The sequence below is a fragment of the Vitis riparia genome, chromosome 8, assembly GCF_004353265.1.
Source record: "Vitis riparia cultivar Riparia Gloire de Montpellier isolate 1030 chromosome 8, EGFV_Vit.rip_1.0, whole genome shotgun sequence".
In the NCBI taxonomy this organism is placed as follows: domain Eukaryota; kingdom Viridiplantae; phylum Streptophyta; class Magnoliopsida; order Vitales; family Vitaceae; genus Vitis; species Vitis riparia.
In genome coordinates this window covers 10,890,593-10,910,079 of record NC_048438.1, presented here as the reverse complement: position 1 = coordinate 10,910,079, position 19,487 = coordinate 10,890,593, and the positions used below count along the sequence as shown (strand labels likewise).

Genomic DNA, 19,487 nt, shown 5'->3' with positions numbered 1-19,487 from the left:
CACGTTTTTTATTATTCCTCTACACTCGGCTCCACGCTACTCTCTCTGAGCCACACCAATCAAGGGGCTCAACCCTCACGACACGTAACTTAAATGCGAAGCAAACTCAAGTGTGGCCCACCACTAAAGCCAATCTGTGGGCCGGGGAAAATCTGGGCCGTCGAAAGGCATGCAATGAGGGAAGCAAATTAACGCGAGAAATTGATCATGTCGCGATCAAACACAATACAGCGTGGATTGAACCCTTTTCTTAAGCCTCCATTGATGGCGGTTCAGATCTCCTATTAGTTCAAGGATACGGGTCGTACATGAGCTTCTCTTTATGAGTGTATAACGATTAGGCGAAGTGATTTTCTCGGAATAGAATCCTGTTTGGAAAACAGTTAGAAGTTAGAACTGATTAGATCACTTTGTTCTCCTTGGAAGCCTCCTTTGTTTTCCTTGGGATTCTTTTCTTCCTTACACCCAAACCCAATCTCTTCTGCTGAAGACCCTTAAGGGTTTGTGCTTAATCTTTAATTTTTGTTCCGGGTTTGTGTACATCCTGTTTTTACGAGAGGGTTTGGTTCAATTTCATCGAATTTGGGTTCATTTAATTATTACTCGATTTTTGGGGAGAGCCAAGTAAATTGATTTGGTTGATCTTGATTCTTCTCTTTGGGGGAGAATCTGCGGGAAAATGAGGGAAAAGTTAGGGCTTTTAGTGTGCGTATGGTTTGTGTTATGGGGGTCGTGCGTGGGGAGGTTTGTGGTGGAGAAGAACAGCTTGAGAGTGACTTCTCCGGAGTCATTGAAGGACGTGTATGAATGTGCAATTGGGAATTTTGGAGTTCCTCAGTATGGAGGAACCATGGTTGGGACTGTGGTTTATCCCAAAGCCAATCAAAAGGCTTGCAAGGGCTTCGAGGATGTCGAGATTTCCTTCAAATCGAAGCCTGGAGGGTTACCCACCTTTCTTCTTGCCGATCGTGGAGGTGACCTTTTCATTACTTTTCCATTTCTCGATTAGAATTAGTTTTTTCTTTTAAGCTTGTAAGGCAACTTGTCTGGAAAAGGTTCATATATTGCTGTCGGCGGGTGTGAGTTTATCTTATTTTAATGACCACTACTGCAAATTCTTTTGGTTATGTTGTTCCAGACGAATTTGTTGTCTTTGTATGTTGTGTGAATTCCCTAACTTTGCAGAACTGAGATTTGTTTGCTTGAATAGAGAATCTCAACTTTTGTTCTTTGATGTTTTTAATTGGTGAACATGTTTCTAAGGAGCTTAAGTTAAAATCTTGAGTGGTATTCGATCTTTGCAAATGGATTTTATTTGTGAAAATTTGTCTATACTAATTTGTTTATGTGCTTTTCTTCTGATATTTCATTTTCGTGATTTGGGATTATTTTCTGCTTGGTGTAAAAGAAAATGCAAATACTGGTCACTCCTTAAACCAAATATTCCTAAGGCAGCTGAAAGAGTTTTGAAGGGAGACTTGCATGCAATGGTTTTCCAATGTGTCTTTATATTGTTCTGGTCTACTGGTGAAGTGCATTCTTATTTTTGAGATTGGTGGTTTTGCAGATTGTTTCTTCACCTTGAAGGCATGGAATGCTCAGAATGCAGGAGCAGCTGCTATTTTAGTCGCAGATGACAAGATTGAACCTTTGATCACCATGGACACACCTGAAGAGGAGAATGCACATGCTGATTATCTTCAGAACATAACAATTCCCTCAGCACTTATTAGCAAATCTTTTGGGGACAGTATCAAGAATGCTCTATCTAAGGGGGACATGGTTAACATAAATCTTGATTGGAGGGAGTCTCTTCCACATCCGGACGAGCGGGTTGAGTATGAATTCTGGACAAATAGCAATGATGAGTGTGGGCCGAAGTGTGAGAGCCAGATTGAGTTTGTTAAGAACTTTAAAGGAGCTGCTCAGATATTTGAGCGGAAAGGGTATACTCAGTTCACCCCACATTATATAACTTGGTATTGCCCAGACGCTTTTATTTTGAGCAAGCAGTGCAAGTCTCAGTGCATCAACCATGGGAGATACTGTGCCCCGGATCCTGAGCAGGACTTCAGTAGAGGGTATGATGGGAAGGATGTTGTGGTTCAAAATTTGCGCCAAGCTTGCTTTTTTAAAGTGGCCAACGAAAGTGGAAAGCCTTGGCTTTGGTGGGACTACGTTACTGATTTTGCAATTCGTTGTCCAATGAAAGATAAGAAGTATTCTAAAGAGTGTGCAGATCAAGTTATCCTGTCTCTTGGTAAGGTTAAAAATAGGGCAATTTATGATTTTATCTTTGTTCCATTTATTTATTCATTTATTCATATTGTTGCATTGTGTAATTTAGCGTAAAGTTGTGGCTGACCTTTTAGAGTTTTCAGAATTCTTATATAATTTCCAAGTTTATTGTGATACATGTATGCACAATTATATTGCATTGTGTGAAGCTTGCAGGATTCTGACAATTTGAGTGGTTCCCTGATTACCGATTGAAAGTTACTTTATTTTCTGTAATTGGCAGGGCGTCAATGTATGGATGCTTGTGTTGATGTTTTTGTTTATTTTATTTATGAATTGATTTTTATTTTTTTTAGTTGTTTTGGCTTACAGGCTGCTCCATAATCATTCTCGAACTTTTTAATTTATCTCTGAAAAGTTTGCAGAACTTCTCACTAGACACCACCTGTGATTTTTTGAGTTTTTATGGTCACTTATCTGTTTAATTGCTGAATTCTGATGTAATTGTCACATAAAATAATATTTGAATCCTGAATGTGCCACTGTGAGCCACCTCTTACCAATCTGGACTGTCTAATGTTGTGGCCGGAATTCCACAAAATGGGTCATTCAAATGTTAATGTCATTATGTTGTCTAGGGTGGGTTTTCTGCTCACTCATTATTTGTTCCCACCCCCCCCCCCCCCCCCCCCCCCCCTCTTTCTTTTTAGCTATCTGACGTTTTTTTTTCCCTTGTTGATGAATGTACAATTGCTCTTTTCTAGGTTCAACCTTCAGTCTCATCATTTTTACTTTTTATTCACTATAAATATAAACTTAAGGAAAATGGGTACAATCAATCTTGTAGTTTCAGGAATGTTGAATGAAATACCTCAAAATGTTCATTGGGCATTAGCCTGATTGTTTGTCATCAAGTATACATTCTTGGATTTGCAGATTATACATTGGTAGTCAATTTATTTTGTCTCTTGTGATATGCTTAAAAGGTGTTGATGTCAAGAAGATGGACCAATGTATTGGAGACCCTGAGGCAGATGTGGATAATCCAGTTCTTAAAGCTGAACAGGATGCACAGGTGAAAGAGACTATCTATGACTAATACTCTTGTATATTGTCTTCCCAGATTTTGCTGCTTGCTTGTATTTTATTGTTTGTGATTTTCCATTTTCTTTGAGTTTTGGCTTCAGATTGGCAAAGGCTCCCGTGGGGATGTGACTATATTGCCCACACTTGTAATAAACAATAGACAGTACAGAGGTTTGTGGCAGTATTTATAGAAGAATTTCAGTTGCTAGCCAGCTCCTTGGGCTGTTTCCGTAACCTTTACTGCTGCTTGGTTTCAGGTAAGCTGGACAAAGGAGCAGTTCTCAAGGCCATTTGTGCCGGTTTCCAAGAGACCACTGAACCAACCATTTGTCTTAGTGACGGTAATTATTCATAAGCCTTGCCCATCGAACTGCACTTTGGCTCCTATATTTGTTTTTTTGTCTGCAATTTTTGGCAATTGCCAAATTAATGTCCGTCATAGCATGTCATATCACACCACAAAGCAAGCTCCCATCTCCCCATATTTGGGTGAACGCACAGGAATGAACTCGCTTTTAACCTTGGTCAATTTATTACTTTCTAAAATTGTCAATTTTTTTGTTTATATTTAGAGGAACTAAAATGCTCCTGCTGACATGCATGCAATTTCACTTGATCAGAATCTTGTTGATTCATTACTGTCTATAATCTTGAATCTTGTTTTCTCACTTCCGAGGATATTTAGCAAAGCCCAATTCAATTTTATTCAGATTATTATTATTTTTTTAATTTTCCTGAACATGACCCTGTCTCTGTTATGATTGTTGATGCAACCATCTTGGCATAAACTTATTACTGAAGCCTGGCTTTAGTGATGTCATAATTAAGAATGAGTTTGATGCTGTTGTGTCTATTATCTTACATTCATATGCTTATTTGGTGCAATATCGGTATATTTAGTGAAGAAGAATTGTCATGTGCATCTTTTTTAATGGTTGAAAACCTAAGTAAAAGCCAATTGCTAGTTGCACTAGACTTTTTCTTCATCCACTAAATTACATTAATTCCTTGTGAGAGGGGATGGGGGTGGTTTATTTTGGTAACTTATGAAAAATATTTAAAGCTTAAATTTCTTTCTTACAGCCCTGTTAGCATTTCATGATTGATCTACAATGAATGAACCATGCTTTTTACTTCGGCTAGATGTGTTTTGCTGGAAATAGTTTACATAATGAGGTTGGGTTATGTGACATTGATCATGGTCTAGTGTATATTATATTATTTAGGAAATAAATTGTGGTATGAAGCAAATGAGTACACACCCTTGTGGAATCAGTATTCATCTTCTTCTGTTAACTGTTCTCTACAGAGGTAGAGACAAATGAGTGTTTGGAAAATAATGGTGGATGCTGGCAGGATAAGGCTGCTAATATTACTGCATGCAAGGTACTTTTATGTCTTTTGCCTGTTTCCTGTTATGTGTTCTCTGCATGTCTTCTTTTGGGATTCAATGGTTCTCTGTTATGGTGTTCTTCTGATCAAATAATTTTGTTATAGGACACATTTCGGGGCAGAGTGTGTGAATGTCCTATTGTGCAAGGTGTCAAGTTTACTGGTGATGGTTATACTAATTGTGAAGGTGAGTGTTCTATTTATGGATTACAGGCTTAAATTAATCCTCATGATGTATTTCTATAATAGATCCATATGTTTAGCAATTGTCTCTCCAATATTATTAGAACTGGCCATTTGACTTTTACATGAATTTATATAGTTTTATTGACCTCATGTTTGAGCATGTATTGTTTGAACAGCTTCAGGAGCTTTACGCTGTGAAATCAACAATGGAGGCTGTTGGAAGGAAACCAAAGGTGGCAGCACATACTCTGCTTGTGTTGTAAGTGTTCCAATTTCTATGTGTTCTAGATTTCTCCCTCTCTCATAATACTCTCTTCTCATGATAATGATCATTCTATTACATTTTCTTGGTTTTAATTTAAGTGGTTCTTCAATTGATTTTTCAGGATGACAATTCAAAAGGTTGCCAATGCCCACAGGGATTCAAGGGAGATGGAGTCAAAACTTGTGAAGGTACTGCATTTGCTCTTCTTGGTGTCTCTGAACTACAGCATTACACAAGGATAATTGGGCTTGTTCAGGCATACCCATTCATTTTAGGTTCCTGGCTAATTATCTATAGTCATGCCATATATATTTATATAAGTTCAGAAATCTGGATTTCCTGCCTTCACTATGTAACCACCTCTGTCAATGAATCAACGCTAGATGCATTTTATAATTGTTGTTTCATCTCTTCATTCATAACCGATTCATACTGACAGATGGTTCAATGCATATTAATGTTCATTGTTATAGATGTGGATGCATGCATATGATTTCAGAAATCTGGATTTCCTGCCTTCATTATGGAACCATCTTTGTCGATGAATTAACGCTAGATGCATTTTTCATCTCTTCATTCATAACCAATTCTCCTTTGACATTCATACTGACTGATGGTTCTATGCATTATCAATGTTTACTGTTTTATAGATGTGAACGAATGCAAGGACAAGGTTGCCTGCAATTGTCCAGAGTGCAAATGCAAGAATACCTGGGGAAGTTATGAGTGCAGCTGCAGTGGCAATTTATTGTACATGCGAGAACATGACGCCTGTATAAGTGAGTATTTTTCTGAATGCTTCTGCTTTCCTTTTTCGATGTAAGGATCCTAGTGAGAAAGAAATAATAAACTGTCCAATTCACCAACATAAAACCCAAGTATCTAAACCACACTGAGTATGCATTTGAGTCTGTGCTAGTGAGCATTTAGGTTCATTTTGCTCCATGATCTAGAGGGATAGCACCATAACAACCTGCCTACTTAAACTGATTTATGCTGGACCGTGCATCACATATAAACTCGGAATTTGGGATTTATTTGGTATATAAGCTCTGTGATGTTCTCCATTATTGATAATTATTGGATTTCCTTTTGAGGCTTAGCACCTGGTTCTTAGTTTCTGATTATATTGGGCACTGCTGCTGATTTCCTCCATCTGGGAATATATGCAGGTAAACATGTTAAAACAGAGGTTAGCTGGAGCTTTATTTGGGTCATCATTCTTGGATTGGCAGCAGCTGGAGTTGGAGGATATGCCCTGTACAAGTACAGAATCCGGGTATGCTGATGTTTTCTGACATTCTTACACAATAGGCGTGCATGCATGGGATTTATGGATCAGATTTTAACTATTGGTTTATTATCCTAGTTCATTCTGGTTGACATTTACTGAATCCTACTTAAATAAATATAAATATAATTAAGGCAAGGTAGACTTTGATACTTAAGACTGATTAGTATTTATCAACAAAAATCTTAAAAACGTAACTACTGAGTGAGATGTGTAATGCATAGATACCTAGATTAATGTGGTACAGGCCTGTAATTGCTATATGGAAATAGGATCAATATGATTGTGTTAATGACAACTTCCTTTTGCTGTTGCAGAGATACATGGATTCTGAGATTAGGGCAATCATGGCACAGTACATGCCTTTGGATAATCAAGGAGAGATTCCAAATCATGTTCCCCATGGGGACATTTAGACAATTGGAGTGGCGGATGGAGGTAGATGAAAAAGAGGAGAAGAGGAGAGACATGCCCATGTCCGAAGATCCTCTCCCCACATATTTTTCATCATCTGTGGAGATGTTAAAACAGAAGCTGGTGGCTTTTGTCATGTAGGAATTACACTTGCATTTTGTGGGGGAAGTCTATGACTTCTTGCATCCACATATTACTTTTTTCACTGTTGTTTCATGTGAGACATTTGTTTATCCTACACCTTAATGTATATTTGAATCTTAATTAGCTAGCATACTTCCATAAAGCTACAAAATTTTTCCCACTTACGATGTGTTTCTCTTTTGGTTGATCCGTGGTCCCAATGCGGAATTTTTAATGGATATTTTTTAATTTATCGTGATTTTTTCGCATTTCAACCGATATTTGATCTATTTATCACGATTTTCCTACCCCAAGCAAACATGCTAATCATTAATAATATGAACAATGCCTTATATATTTTGTATTCACACTTTAATTTTATATATATATTAAAAAATAAAATTTTAATCAATATACTAATTTTACTTATTTATTTTTAAATTCGATTTAATTTAAGAAAAAAACCGAAAAATCATGAATTTAAAATATATATATAAATATATTATAAAGTAGATAAATTATTATTTTAATATTAAATTTATTTTCAAATTTTACAAATTATCATTTCAGTTTTAAAAGTTTTTATTTAACATTTTCATAAGTTTTTATACTCTTTATATTTCTCAATATATTCTAATATATTCATCTTAATATATCCATAAAAATCAAGTTACAGGGTATGTTTTGCTTCGAAACTGCCATCCCATATAACAATTTCATGCGGGTATTTGTGAGAAAAAAACTTGAGAATCTGCCATTTTCATACTGATGCGTTCATTCTGACCCACAGGACAGTACTGGTCCCTATGGAAATGGCTGTTTCATAATGTACCTGCACCTATTAGAAATTCTGGTTACTAGTGGGTTCGCAAATTATCAGACGCATCCATAAAAGAACTGTCATACTGCCATTTCACGATGATTTTTTTTTAGAGAAAGGAGCGGCAAAAAATGAGGAAAGCAATCCAAAAAAACCAAACACCATTTTTATCCACTGAAAATGGCAACCGCCTCATTTATCACCTCCCACATCGGGAGAATGTTCACCATATTATTCTGTAACTACGGATCAACATTACACAAACGAAACTTCACAAAAACTCGGATTCAGCACCCTCCCAACCGCCTCATGCATGTTTACCTTTTGAAATCTTCAAGCTTTTTAAGAGAAATAGCAGCCCGATTAGCCTTCTACCTGAAAAGCACATACATGGATCAGTTTAGCATGCTTATATATATATAACATCAACCAAGGAGTGTTTCCATTCTGGCAGATACGAAAGATTTAAGATTCATACAGGAATCTTTCCATCCGAGTAAGTTCATATCCAGTTATCTCACTCTTGCACTTCCACTGAGTGGCAGTACAAAACATGCAGATTGCATCTTTCCATAGTAAATTGTATGAAAACCACCATAATGTGTCAATCCAACTAACCTTGCACAGATGCACTAATTTTCCTTCCCATCTTCCCCGTTCGACCCTTTTATCAGAGCACCATCCAACATGATCCTATACAAATAAAATGCCACCATTGCACCACTGCAGACAGCAACAACTTATCAGCATCCACTCAAATGAAATTCACTATAATTTGAGCTTCATATGAACCCAATTTTGGATGACATAGAAACAGAGGTCCAAAATATATGGAAAATGCCTAGATGACCATCTCAAATATATATAGATATGAAAATGCATATCTTCAACATATTAACTTTGAGTATCATAACAAAATTCAGATATCAAAAGGATGTGTGTTCCAAGAGAGAGATCCTCAAAAGAAGCAAGAACAAGCAACCCTAAATTTCCCTCAGTAATTCTAATTAGGTGGATGAACATGTCCAAAGATTTAGTACCCACATAGATCAACACAAAATGCTTTATATGAAACTACTAGACATTCATAAAAATTCTTGACACCCTAAACCAAAATCATTCTATGAATAGATCTTATGATCAATTTAATGCTGCTGTTCCCACTATCCTATGCCCTGATGTTGCAGTAAATCAAACACGATTGATGGATGGCACCAGCACAGCAGACCCTAGTTGCCTTGACTAGATAAAAGCAATAAATCACTTAAAAAGGAATGATAAAAGCAAAGACATTAATCCATATGTGGCACTTATGTCATATATATAAAATTCCAAAGATGAACAAGTACCAACCCAAGCCCTATTACTGTTAATTGCCCTCAGACTTATTAAACTGTGACTTACCTATTTGTGCCTCAACAATGAACAATCTCTAGGCTCAGTTTGGTTCTCAAAAATAATGAGGAAAATTTGGGGAATAATTCAGAATGGCTTCCTTATAATTGCTAAGCATTTTTCTTTACCAATTGATTCTATCCAACAACCAAAAGAAGGGTTAATTTCAACCATAAGCAGAATGTGCTTTCCTTTCTACTGAATTTTAAGCTGCAGACAAAGTGACATATAACTCCACACAAGGCACTCATATATGGCTTTCAAATGCTCATTTTGTCACTGGCTTGTATGGAAAAGTGACTCCACACCAGAATCACAACAAGAACCATCAACTGTTATCCCAATTCCCAATTGGTTGTGGTCCGCTTAATGGTAGCATAATTATCCTAAATGCTGCTGCTTTGTAAGTAGGAAGGAAATCAAATCCTAGTAATGGATACTTTGTAATCCAGTATGCACCATGCTACAAAGTCATAGTATTGATCATTGACTCGGGAGGTCCTTATGTGCATTGGTCTCAGCATCCCAGATTGGTATCAGGAAATACACAAAATATAATAAGTAAAAAAATTTAGAACAATAATGAAAATTATTATAAGAGTAAATAAAATCGAATAGATTCAAAATTTTAATAAAATAAACTTCTAAATACGTTATATTATTTAAATAGCAATAATACTACTCACTCCAATTGGTTTATGATAATATTAAGAACTATATGCTCTTGATTGATTAGACTAGTTAATTATATATATATATATATATATATATATATATATATATATATATATATATATATATATATTATTTTCTTCAATTCATAAATGCTAAATAATTGATTGATTAATATGGGATGATTTGATAAGAGTAATACAATTCAAGTAAAATGATATTTATATTAGAAAATTATTGTAATTAATTTGGATAATATTTACAAAACATTTATCTAAATTTCTTTTAAGTTGTTTTGTTACATATACTTATATTAAATTATATAATCATATTTAATGATTATCCAAATATCCTAATAATTGTTAAATATTTTAACTATAATATATGTGCATATAATATACATGTGGTAAATTTCCTAAATTCCCAATTCAACATGATTTTAGTTCATTATATATGGATATTTAATTAATATGATAAATAAATTGTTATAAAATAGAAATATCACATTAACAAAAACGCAATTGTTTTAATATAAAATATACTTTACCAAAATTCTCAATCCCAAAATGCAATATAGAAAAGGGACTGCTCTCGACATTATCCCAACCATGGCATGGGTGAAATTGAAAATAAGATATCACTAGAGATTTACTGTTGACAAACAAAGCTGATTCAGACTCCAACAAGGTTGTCCTTGGCTTTCAGCTTCTCATGGAAGAACTGAATAGTGAAGACAAGGGAGTCACGTTCGTTTCTTTCTTCCTCATTTTCTTCCATTGCAAAGGGAATCTCCATGTAATTCAAAGATATATTTTGGTTTTTTTAGTGCACTACGTTGGATCAAAACTAATTCGGAGTGGTTTCGCTAAATAGGCTGGTTCCACAGAGTTGTTTCAGGAACTTGGCAGAGTTGACCGAGTCAAACTGGTTTGAGGCAAAGTCCATGCAGAAATATGAATTGAGTATTGAACTCATGGCTGACCTTGCTGAGGCGGATATGATTCGTCTAAGTCGCACCAGACTCAGCCGATACTTTGACCCTTGACCATTTGTTTCCTTAATCAAATTGCAAAAGCTAGTGTTAAAGAATACAAATTGACCTTATGATCCTATGAACAAAACCTACAGATATAGTGGCAGCAATCCTACAAACTCCTCAAATTAGGAGTTCAACCTGGGGAGGAAGGTGCCATGACAGCAGTCAAATCTTCTACTGATACGTTGAAAATTGGATTAGAACACTCTTCAAGGATTTAGATTACTTTCACAAGCAGCTCTAAAGCAGACATCAAATCTTATATGAATTGAAACCAATGTCCTAGGAGACCGATTGGTGGCAAGAGATGGACCTGACTTGAACCTTTATCTAGACCAGTTATTTCCAAGGAATAAGTCTTCACAATAAAAGATAATGATCATCGCTTGCTGGTTAGGAGAATCAGCTGCTTTGTCAAACATAACTAAAATTCCAATTTGGAGTGGCCTAAAAGTGTTCGAGCACACATGCTCTTATGTCCACCCAGATCCATACCATGCAACCCAGCACTAAACCTCCTAAAGAAAAGATCAATCTCATTGCTTACTCAAATATGGACATGCTGCTTAGTTAAAAGAACAAAAATTCCATATTTGCTCTAGCTTCTAAAAACAAATTTAAAAACACATATTTAGTCATGCCCAGAAACACAAAAGATATAGCTTAAAGAATTTTAAGAACCTGATGATGGTTGCCAAGCGAGTAGAAAATGATGGTTTCTGCAAGAATAAAAAATTTGAAGAAAAAAATATCAAATATTTGAAAGGTGCCATCAATTTTAACCAGTGCATGAAGCACTTTAGAAATAAAAAAGAGAGGATTTGATGAAGAGCCCCTTACCAGTGACAGTAAGCATATCTCCCTCAGAAAAATAATACCTGCTATAGCTGCAGAATAAACAGACCAGATAAAAAAATGAATTCCAAACCAAAGTATAACATGCATAAGATAAAAACAAATGTGAAAATGTCCTGCATTTCCAGAAACAATCGTCAGTTTAATCTCCAAATGAAATCGTTAACTTGGAAATTTTAAGTGAAAGGATCAAACACACCTTGGCTTCACATCTACATCCAAAATTAATACTATCCTGATGAATACCAAATGATTGCATAATCACATTATTAACCACGACCTTAACGTCTAGATGTTGACAACGGGCAAATGTGGAGACAGATAGACTACCACTTGCACCATAATAGCTGATAAGTAGCAATCTTGGACAACCAGTTCCACCACAACAAGGTCTACCTATTACCATCATTAATATTTCATTTTAACTTAAAGATGCTTAAAGTAATTACCTCATCCTCTTCATTTAAAAAAAAAGGCATTTCTCCAACCGTTCTCAAATTCTATAATAGATTTTACTCCTTAACCATTAAACATAACAATCAGAAAGAATAAATAATGGACTCTTTAATAATTTAGATTTTTCTATCCAGGGTTACAAGTAACAACACTCGTCTCCTATTACCATGCAATTTGAAACCGTATGTTCTATCGCATTGGATGTATGTACCTCTGAGTAAGCATACCAGGCCCCAAAATCATAATAAATCAGAGCACGAGGATGGACTTATAAGATCTATAACAGAATGAACTATGATTAATAACACTGGTTGTACAATAGCACCTAGATGCTATACTAGCTATATATAAAGCCGCAACTAGGGCGGGTCCAATCCATGCCCAACCTGATGTTCAAGTTGGTGTAAGTGAGGTTTGAATGGGTTAGGGTCTCGCTTGGGTTAGAAAAACACCAAATCTGTAAATATTAGAGTTGATGGAGGTTGAAGGTCCAAGCAACCCATCAAAACTCAAACCGGCACATTATTATTTATTTATTTATAATTGTATTATATATTGTTTATTAAAATACAAAAAAACATAAAAATGATAAGAAATAATTCTAACTTATTCTTAATTTTAAATTATATTAGATTAATGAGTTTATCATTTCCCCTAAACTGATAAAGTATCTTTGATAGTTGACATATGAATTTATAAATAGTTATTTATGTTAAATTAGTAACTAATGATTTATATTATGAATTTGAGATATTTAGCTTTTATATCTTATTTCATGATATAACTTATACTTTATAGATTTTAAATAATTTTTTTTATTTGATAACCCATAGGAACTTGCGATAATCCATTGGAACTCAAATTGTCCACAGGTTTGGTACGAGTTAGGAATTCCCAACCTGACCTTGGGTTGGGTTTGGTACTAATTAACCTTTTAACTCGCCCAAGTTGCAGTCTTAGCAATATATAAGTAACAAAACATTGAACTCTAAGTTGAATCATCTATGCCACAGTTTTTGTTTCGTTGTTACAGGGGTAGTAAGGAAAATTTGAGAGAGAGAGAGAGACTGCAGATAATATTGTTATAGGTGCAGGGAATTGTGAGGACAAATAGTCTCTAATAAAAAAAAAATGAGTACAAAGTCACTGACAACAATTAATTAAATATGTATGATATGAACTAAAAGTACTATATAGAAGCCTTCAAAAACTGTGTACCACATGCACACAAGGACTCTCTTCCTCAGTGAGGGCACAGTAGTATGAAATATGCATGTATCTAAATTGGGCACTAATTTTATAGAAGGGACCAAAACCTTAATGGCAGAGAATACTTTTTTTCCACATCTGAAGTCTATGAAACAACAGCAATTTCAGTCTTCCCAAAAACCAGAACGAGGAGGGATCTCCAGACCAACAACCTCAAAATATACAAGTTTATGATGTTAAAACATGTAATGACAGAGTTGGACAGGCATTTTTCACCCGACAGGCTCAAGGGAAAACATCCCTTTTCAGATGCATAGTGCTATAACCAACTATGATGGACTCACATGGATCCACAATTTAAGTTAGAGAAGTTATTTTAAAGGCAAGAAAAATGTAACGAATTACCAAATTCCAGCCTGATACCAGGATACTAATCAAGTTGGACTATAATTAGAGATATGCTCATCAACGGCTATCATAACAAATTATCCATTTTCCAAATGCTTAAGACACATCGACACATTTATTTTCACAGTACCTAAAATTTTCAGGTCATATAGATTATGCAAAATGGAAGTTGTTTCAATGTTGCTGAAAGGGTATTGCATTATCACAAGACCAAACAAAGATGACCAAACGTAGGGATTGGAGCAAAGGCTTTCTAGACCCTTGTCCACTGTCAGTGTGACCATGCAATCAGAAAAATCACTTACTGAAAAGGCTAAATTCTAAATCTGGGTGTCATGAGGTGAAACGGGTAGTTTAGGTATTTTATACTACTGCAAGATAGGCACTGCAGACATATACATGAAAAACTAACATACAAATTGTTCACAAGGAATGGATAAAAAAAGAGAGGTTAGAGAAAGCACACATTCATTAAATTGCATTAGAACTTTCAGTTCAACAAAATTGCAATATCTCAAGGAAAGAAAAAGTTTAAAAAACCAAGACCAAACCTTCCAAAGAAAAAAAAATATTGGAAAAGGAAGGAATTTTTTTTATAGGTAAAAAATTGATGTAAAGAAATTCCTAAGAGTATTTAAAATTATATTTAATGCATAAAAATAAGTGTACTATAAGACTTCATTCAGTGATATGTTTATTTCTTTATTAACTAATGCCGTCAAGGCATAAAGCACATATATTACATAAGACACGAACTGAAGCTTTAACATTAGTGCACTTAAGTTTCTCACGCTAAGATTTAGGGCATTCCACCTGAACCCAATCAAGGGGCAAACCCCATAACATTTTCATAAAGTGGTGTAGAGGTCCTAATGCCTGGCCCTTACCTCTGTTGTTCAAAGACATACTATCAAGTAACTAGAAAAATAAAAATAACATGAACTTCAAAATCAGGCATTCAATACCTAATTTTGTGCGTACTTAAAGCCTTCAAACATTGAGGTAAAGTTCCATAAATTTACAAAATCAGACGCATAATGTAATTAATCACATAACACCAGTGAAAAAAAAGGAAAGAAAGAAAAATCAATTCCGTTCATTTCCTCCTATTTTGATATGGAAAATAAATGGTTGATGAACAAAGAACCCTAGCAATTCTAATAGTAAAGACACATTCTAATACCGAACTAATATGGCAATATGAAGCATATTTTAGAAGCTAGCCTACTAAATAATCAGTTAATGACAAATTATCTCTTTTCCATAATGCCATATGGTTTTGATTGTATAATGACTATATTCTGTTGGATTACTAACCTGTCTGCCCCTTCAAAGCTAGAGCAAGTGATTCCCCCTTTTTCCATGCTCTCAAACTTGAGATGCTTAATGCCAAAAGAGCACCACCTAGTATAACACCAAACCTAACGGCAGGAATGCTTCCAGTTAGCATGAAGGAAAGTAAGCCTCCAACAGAAAGAGCCACACCTGAAAAGCATAAAAAATTGAATGAAGAAGATTGAAATCCCAAAACAGGGACACCGCACACTATCCTCTCAATCTTGATACAAACTCCGGGTTAGGATTTAAGCACAAAACCCCATAAGATAAAAACATGAAACAATGAAAACTAGGACGTCAAATATATTCATGTATTGTCATACATTACACATACCATATGGTATCCCAAGGTAAAAGTCACGAACTTTAGAAATTTTATCCAGATCATCACTTGGGGAAGTAAATGTTTCCACAACATCCTTCAGTGGGACAGGGGAATTCTCTGCTGCTAAAGACAGATATTCTTTACCATCTTCACCAAATACTTTTGCAAGCTCATTCAAATCTTGGCTAGCCTTGTCTGCTTGAGCTTTCAACTGCTTTGAAGTTTCAATTAAAATGACTTTTGCTCTTTCAGAGTATATCTCATATGCTTCTTGTGACACAGACTGCATCTTCAAAGCTTGTTCTTTTAAAGAAGCTAGTGTCTTCTGCCATTCTTCCTCTGATGCTTCAGCTCCTGCTCCAACATTATTATTTTCCTTCTCCACTTCAATCTTTGACTGGAAAACAAAGACTAGATCAAATTTGAAAAGGAAGTAGAAAAAGAAAAACAACATAAGCAAAAAGATAAATAAAAATAAACTGCATGCTTGACTCAGAAAATCAGTCATCCAAATAAATAAAAAGACACGCATAGAAATTGAGAGATGTTTTATCATTGAACGAGATAGTGGTTAGTGAAGAGGAAAATATAGCTTCGTATGACTACCATGCCTTATCTAGTTAATCACCTTCTTTTCCCAACTATTCCACTTCTTTCAATTGGGTTGATGTCTAAGCCTGGAAACCCCACAATAATTCCAAACATCTGGCAGGGAAAATTGGAGGGAAAGAGACCAGAGACGACAAGGTAAGTTACCATTATGTTTCTGACAAAAATAATACAAAATTCAAGTAACAACACATAAATTCAAAAAGTTCCATTTCATATTCTTTCCTTCTACTTCCTGGACAACCAAACATAGGATAAGCTTCTTCACGACCTTTAAATTGCAACAAAAACCAACCAAATTCTAGGAAAGCCAGAATTCATTATCAAACAACAGAAACAAAATGCAGCAAACTCAAAACCGAACAAAAAGCAAAGCAATAAAAGAAGAAGATAAGACGGAGATAATCAAACAAACAATACGCACAGAGTTGCTCAGAGCTACAGAACCCTAATTAAGAAGTAGAACTAACCGAATCCTCCCGAGAAGCTGCAGATGCCAGCACCAAACGGTTGCACGAAGTCCGACGAGTGAGTGGGACCAAACCATGGCCGAGACCTATGGGAGAAAGGGTGCGAGCCACAGCGGAGACTCCATGAGGTCGAGGCCGAGGCCCGAGGAGAGAAGCGAAGCGCAGAGATGATGATGATTGTGATGATGGGTGATAAGGTGTTATCCTCAAGGGAGAACCGGTGGTAGGGCTAGGATTAGGGTTAGGGTTAGAGAGTGAGATGGACTCGAGTGTTACAGACATTGTACTGAGCTCTGTGGGAAGAGAGGGGCGAAGAAACTGAGGAGAGAAATGAGGGGAGAAGCGGGAGCAACGGAGGGGGAATGTGTAAAGAGCGCCTGGGTGTGTGTGAGATGCGCCACTGGGCTGGGTCTTGGGGCTGAAATGGGGGCAACCTGGGATGCTAGGTGGACACGTAATCAGCACCTATTTTATGATGCGACCCCACTCAATCATTTCCTGGCAACTTATCGCTTTTGTCCTACTCGGCTCAGTGCTTTGCTTTCCCATCGTATATATGCAAGGTGCATCACCATGAGATGCGATGCACACGATTTTTACTCCCATGTTAGAGAATTTTTCTTTGGAATTTTTTCTTTTATGCCATGCCTGCAGTCCGAAGCAAGTATTCATCTAAAGAAGAAAAAACGTCCATTTATATTCGAGGGAGAGGATTTGTACTCCCATGCTAGAGAATTTTTCTTTGATGTTTGCAGTATGAAGCAAGTATTCTTCATCCATTTCTATTAATTATGGCCAAGTAAGCATTCTACTGCAATATGGAGAAGTCTTCCCTCGCTAGTCGCTTCAATACGTTGAGGGCCCTGAGGTGACGTGTCTTTTTCGATAAGATTGGAAAGTGAAACTTATTTAAATTTTCTATTAAGCATCCATAATCCATTCGTATCTTTGTGGGCCATGGGCATCTAAGAAGTTTATGGGCCCTCCTAATTAGAGTGTAAATTCGGGCTGCCATGGCCAGCCCAAGCCCAAGATTTCGAGCTTTGGGTGGGATGAAGCGTGCTTTTCGGACTTTTGAGATGATTTTGGGATGAGTTGGATGGGTCCATTATCTAAATCTAACCCATAAAATTTCAAGCGAAGTTCAGATTCGAGCTTTTTTGGGCTCAATAGGGCCCTACATCAGGAATTGGGGGAGCGCCCACTGCATGCCTGGCCCCCCGGACCATATGTTATGTTGAATACTAGTTGACTATAAATGCATTTAGGGTATGTTTGGTATATGATAATGGAAATTGATATTTTATTTTTATTTGTATTTTCTCTCTTGAAAATGAATGAATTTGGTGATTTCAATTATTGCATTTGGATGTATATAGAAATGCAATGTTGGAATAATAATTTGTTTCTATTTCAATATTAAGTAAAAATGGGAATGTAAGATGAAAACAAAAAATTGTCAATAATATTCATAAATATGGTTTAAGATATTTATTTTTATTTTTAGTTCTATTGAAAAAAAAACTCATGTTGTAGATAGTTTGAAATAATTTTTTATTTTCATTTAAAAAAACCCTTTGGAATTTTTTTTTGCTAAATAATACTTATTTGGGCATATGATTTAAAAATAAAATTGTTTTAAAAAAATTACACTACCATTTGGTTATTGCTCCTTTAAAACAATTTTTAAAAACAAAATAAAATGGAGAATTGTTTTCCTGATTTTTTTTTCATTAGAGAAAATAAATTTCAAATCAAGTGAGAATTTGTATTGAAATTATTACTAAGTTAATAATTTTAAAAAATAATTTAAAACTCAATATATATATATAAATAATGACTATGAAAATAATAGACATAATTAATGTTTTAAATTCCTTATTAAATCTTGTAATCTTTAAAAATAATTTGAAATTAAAAAAAAAACGATTGATTAATTATAGATTAAATACAGTAATTTAAAATGTGATCTTCATAATTGAATAATACATGTATGCATATAATGAAAGTTTTGGTTTATTTATACATAAAAAAAAATTAAATTTTATTTATTTTGACATTTATTTAAAATAAAATAGTATTAGCAATTACTAATTTTAATAAAATCAATTAATTATGCTTTTATAAGATTATAATATCCCTATTTTTATAATATTTATAAAATCATATAAATAGTAGTAGAAATTATTAAATTTAAATTTTTTTTTGAGAAAATAAATCATTTAATATTAATATCTATATTTTTATCATGTTTATAAAAAATATCAATTATGATTTTATTATATTATTTGTTATGAAGTATTCCAAATTCTTAATTAGTATAGATTCCTTTTTTCGTAAGGAATATTATATAGAAAATTTATAGGTTTATATATTATTATAATATTAAATTTTCTTATAGAATAAGGAAAGTTGTTAGAAATATCTGTATAAATATTCCAGGGTCATGAAGGGAAAAAGTTATGAGATGTAGATGGAATTATACGAGGTGAATAGAGATGTGAGGAAGAACGGGAAGTATTCGATGGAGCAGAAGGCTCGTAGTAAGGTATGGATACAAGAAGTGGGGAAACATAGGATGTTTCAGGAACCTAATAGTTGTATCTGATTATGTCCTCTGTAATATTCTCTATTATATAGTGGAATCATTTTCTCTCATCCGTAGACGTAGGCATGGTTGGCCGAACAACGTTAAAACCTCGTGTACCGTATGTGTGATTGTTTTATCTTTGTGTTCGTGAACTAACATTGTTGGCATCAAAGCTTGGCATAACAACTGGTATCAGAGCTTGGATTGAAGATTTCCGCAAGAGTAAAAGATCACAGAGCACACAAGATGAAAACAAAATGAATTTTCACTGATGGTGGAGTCGATTGCTCTCTCTTGCTGATATGATAC

At 34.9% G+C, this 19,487-nt stretch overlaps 2 protein-coding genes across 2 annotated transcripts; one reads left to right on the top strand and one right to left on the bottom strand.

The window, feature by feature from the left end:
* The first annotated feature begins 250 nt into the window (after nt 1-250).
* On the top strand, nt 251-7,176 carry LOC117920349 (vacuolar-sorting receptor 1-like). Its single transcript, XM_034837816.1, has 12 exons — nt 251-974; nt 1,568-2,260; nt 3,225-3,313; nt 3,426-3,495; nt 3,582-3,665; nt 4,634-4,710; nt 4,822-4,903; nt 5,079-5,161; nt 5,289-5,355; nt 5,818-5,946; nt 6,340-6,446; nt 6,776-7,176. Exons 1-12 carry the CDS (start codon nt 680-682, stop codon nt 6,872-6,874), a joined length of 1,875 nt encoding a protein of 624 aa, XP_034693707.1. The 5' UTR covers nt 251-679; the 3' UTR covers nt 6,875-7,176.
* Nucleotides 7,177-7,959: 783 nt separating this feature from the next.
* Nucleotides 7,960-16,994, bottom strand: LOC117920713 (protein FATTY ACID EXPORT 3, chloroplastic). Its single transcript, XM_034838304.1, has 7 exons — nt 16,589-16,994; nt 15,519-15,906; nt 15,164-15,331; nt 11,759-11,805; nt 11,600-11,637; nt 8,434-8,538; nt 7,960-8,190 (listed from the first exon to the last, which is right to left on the bottom strand). The coding sequence occupies exons 1-6, from the start codon at nt 16,868-16,870 to the stop codon at nt 8,448-8,450; spliced, it is 1,014 nt and encodes a 337-aa protein (XP_034694195.1). The 5' UTR covers nt 16,871-16,994; the 3' UTR covers nt 7,960-8,190; nt 8,434-8,447.
* Nucleotides 16,995-19,487: the final 2,493 nt, after the last annotated feature.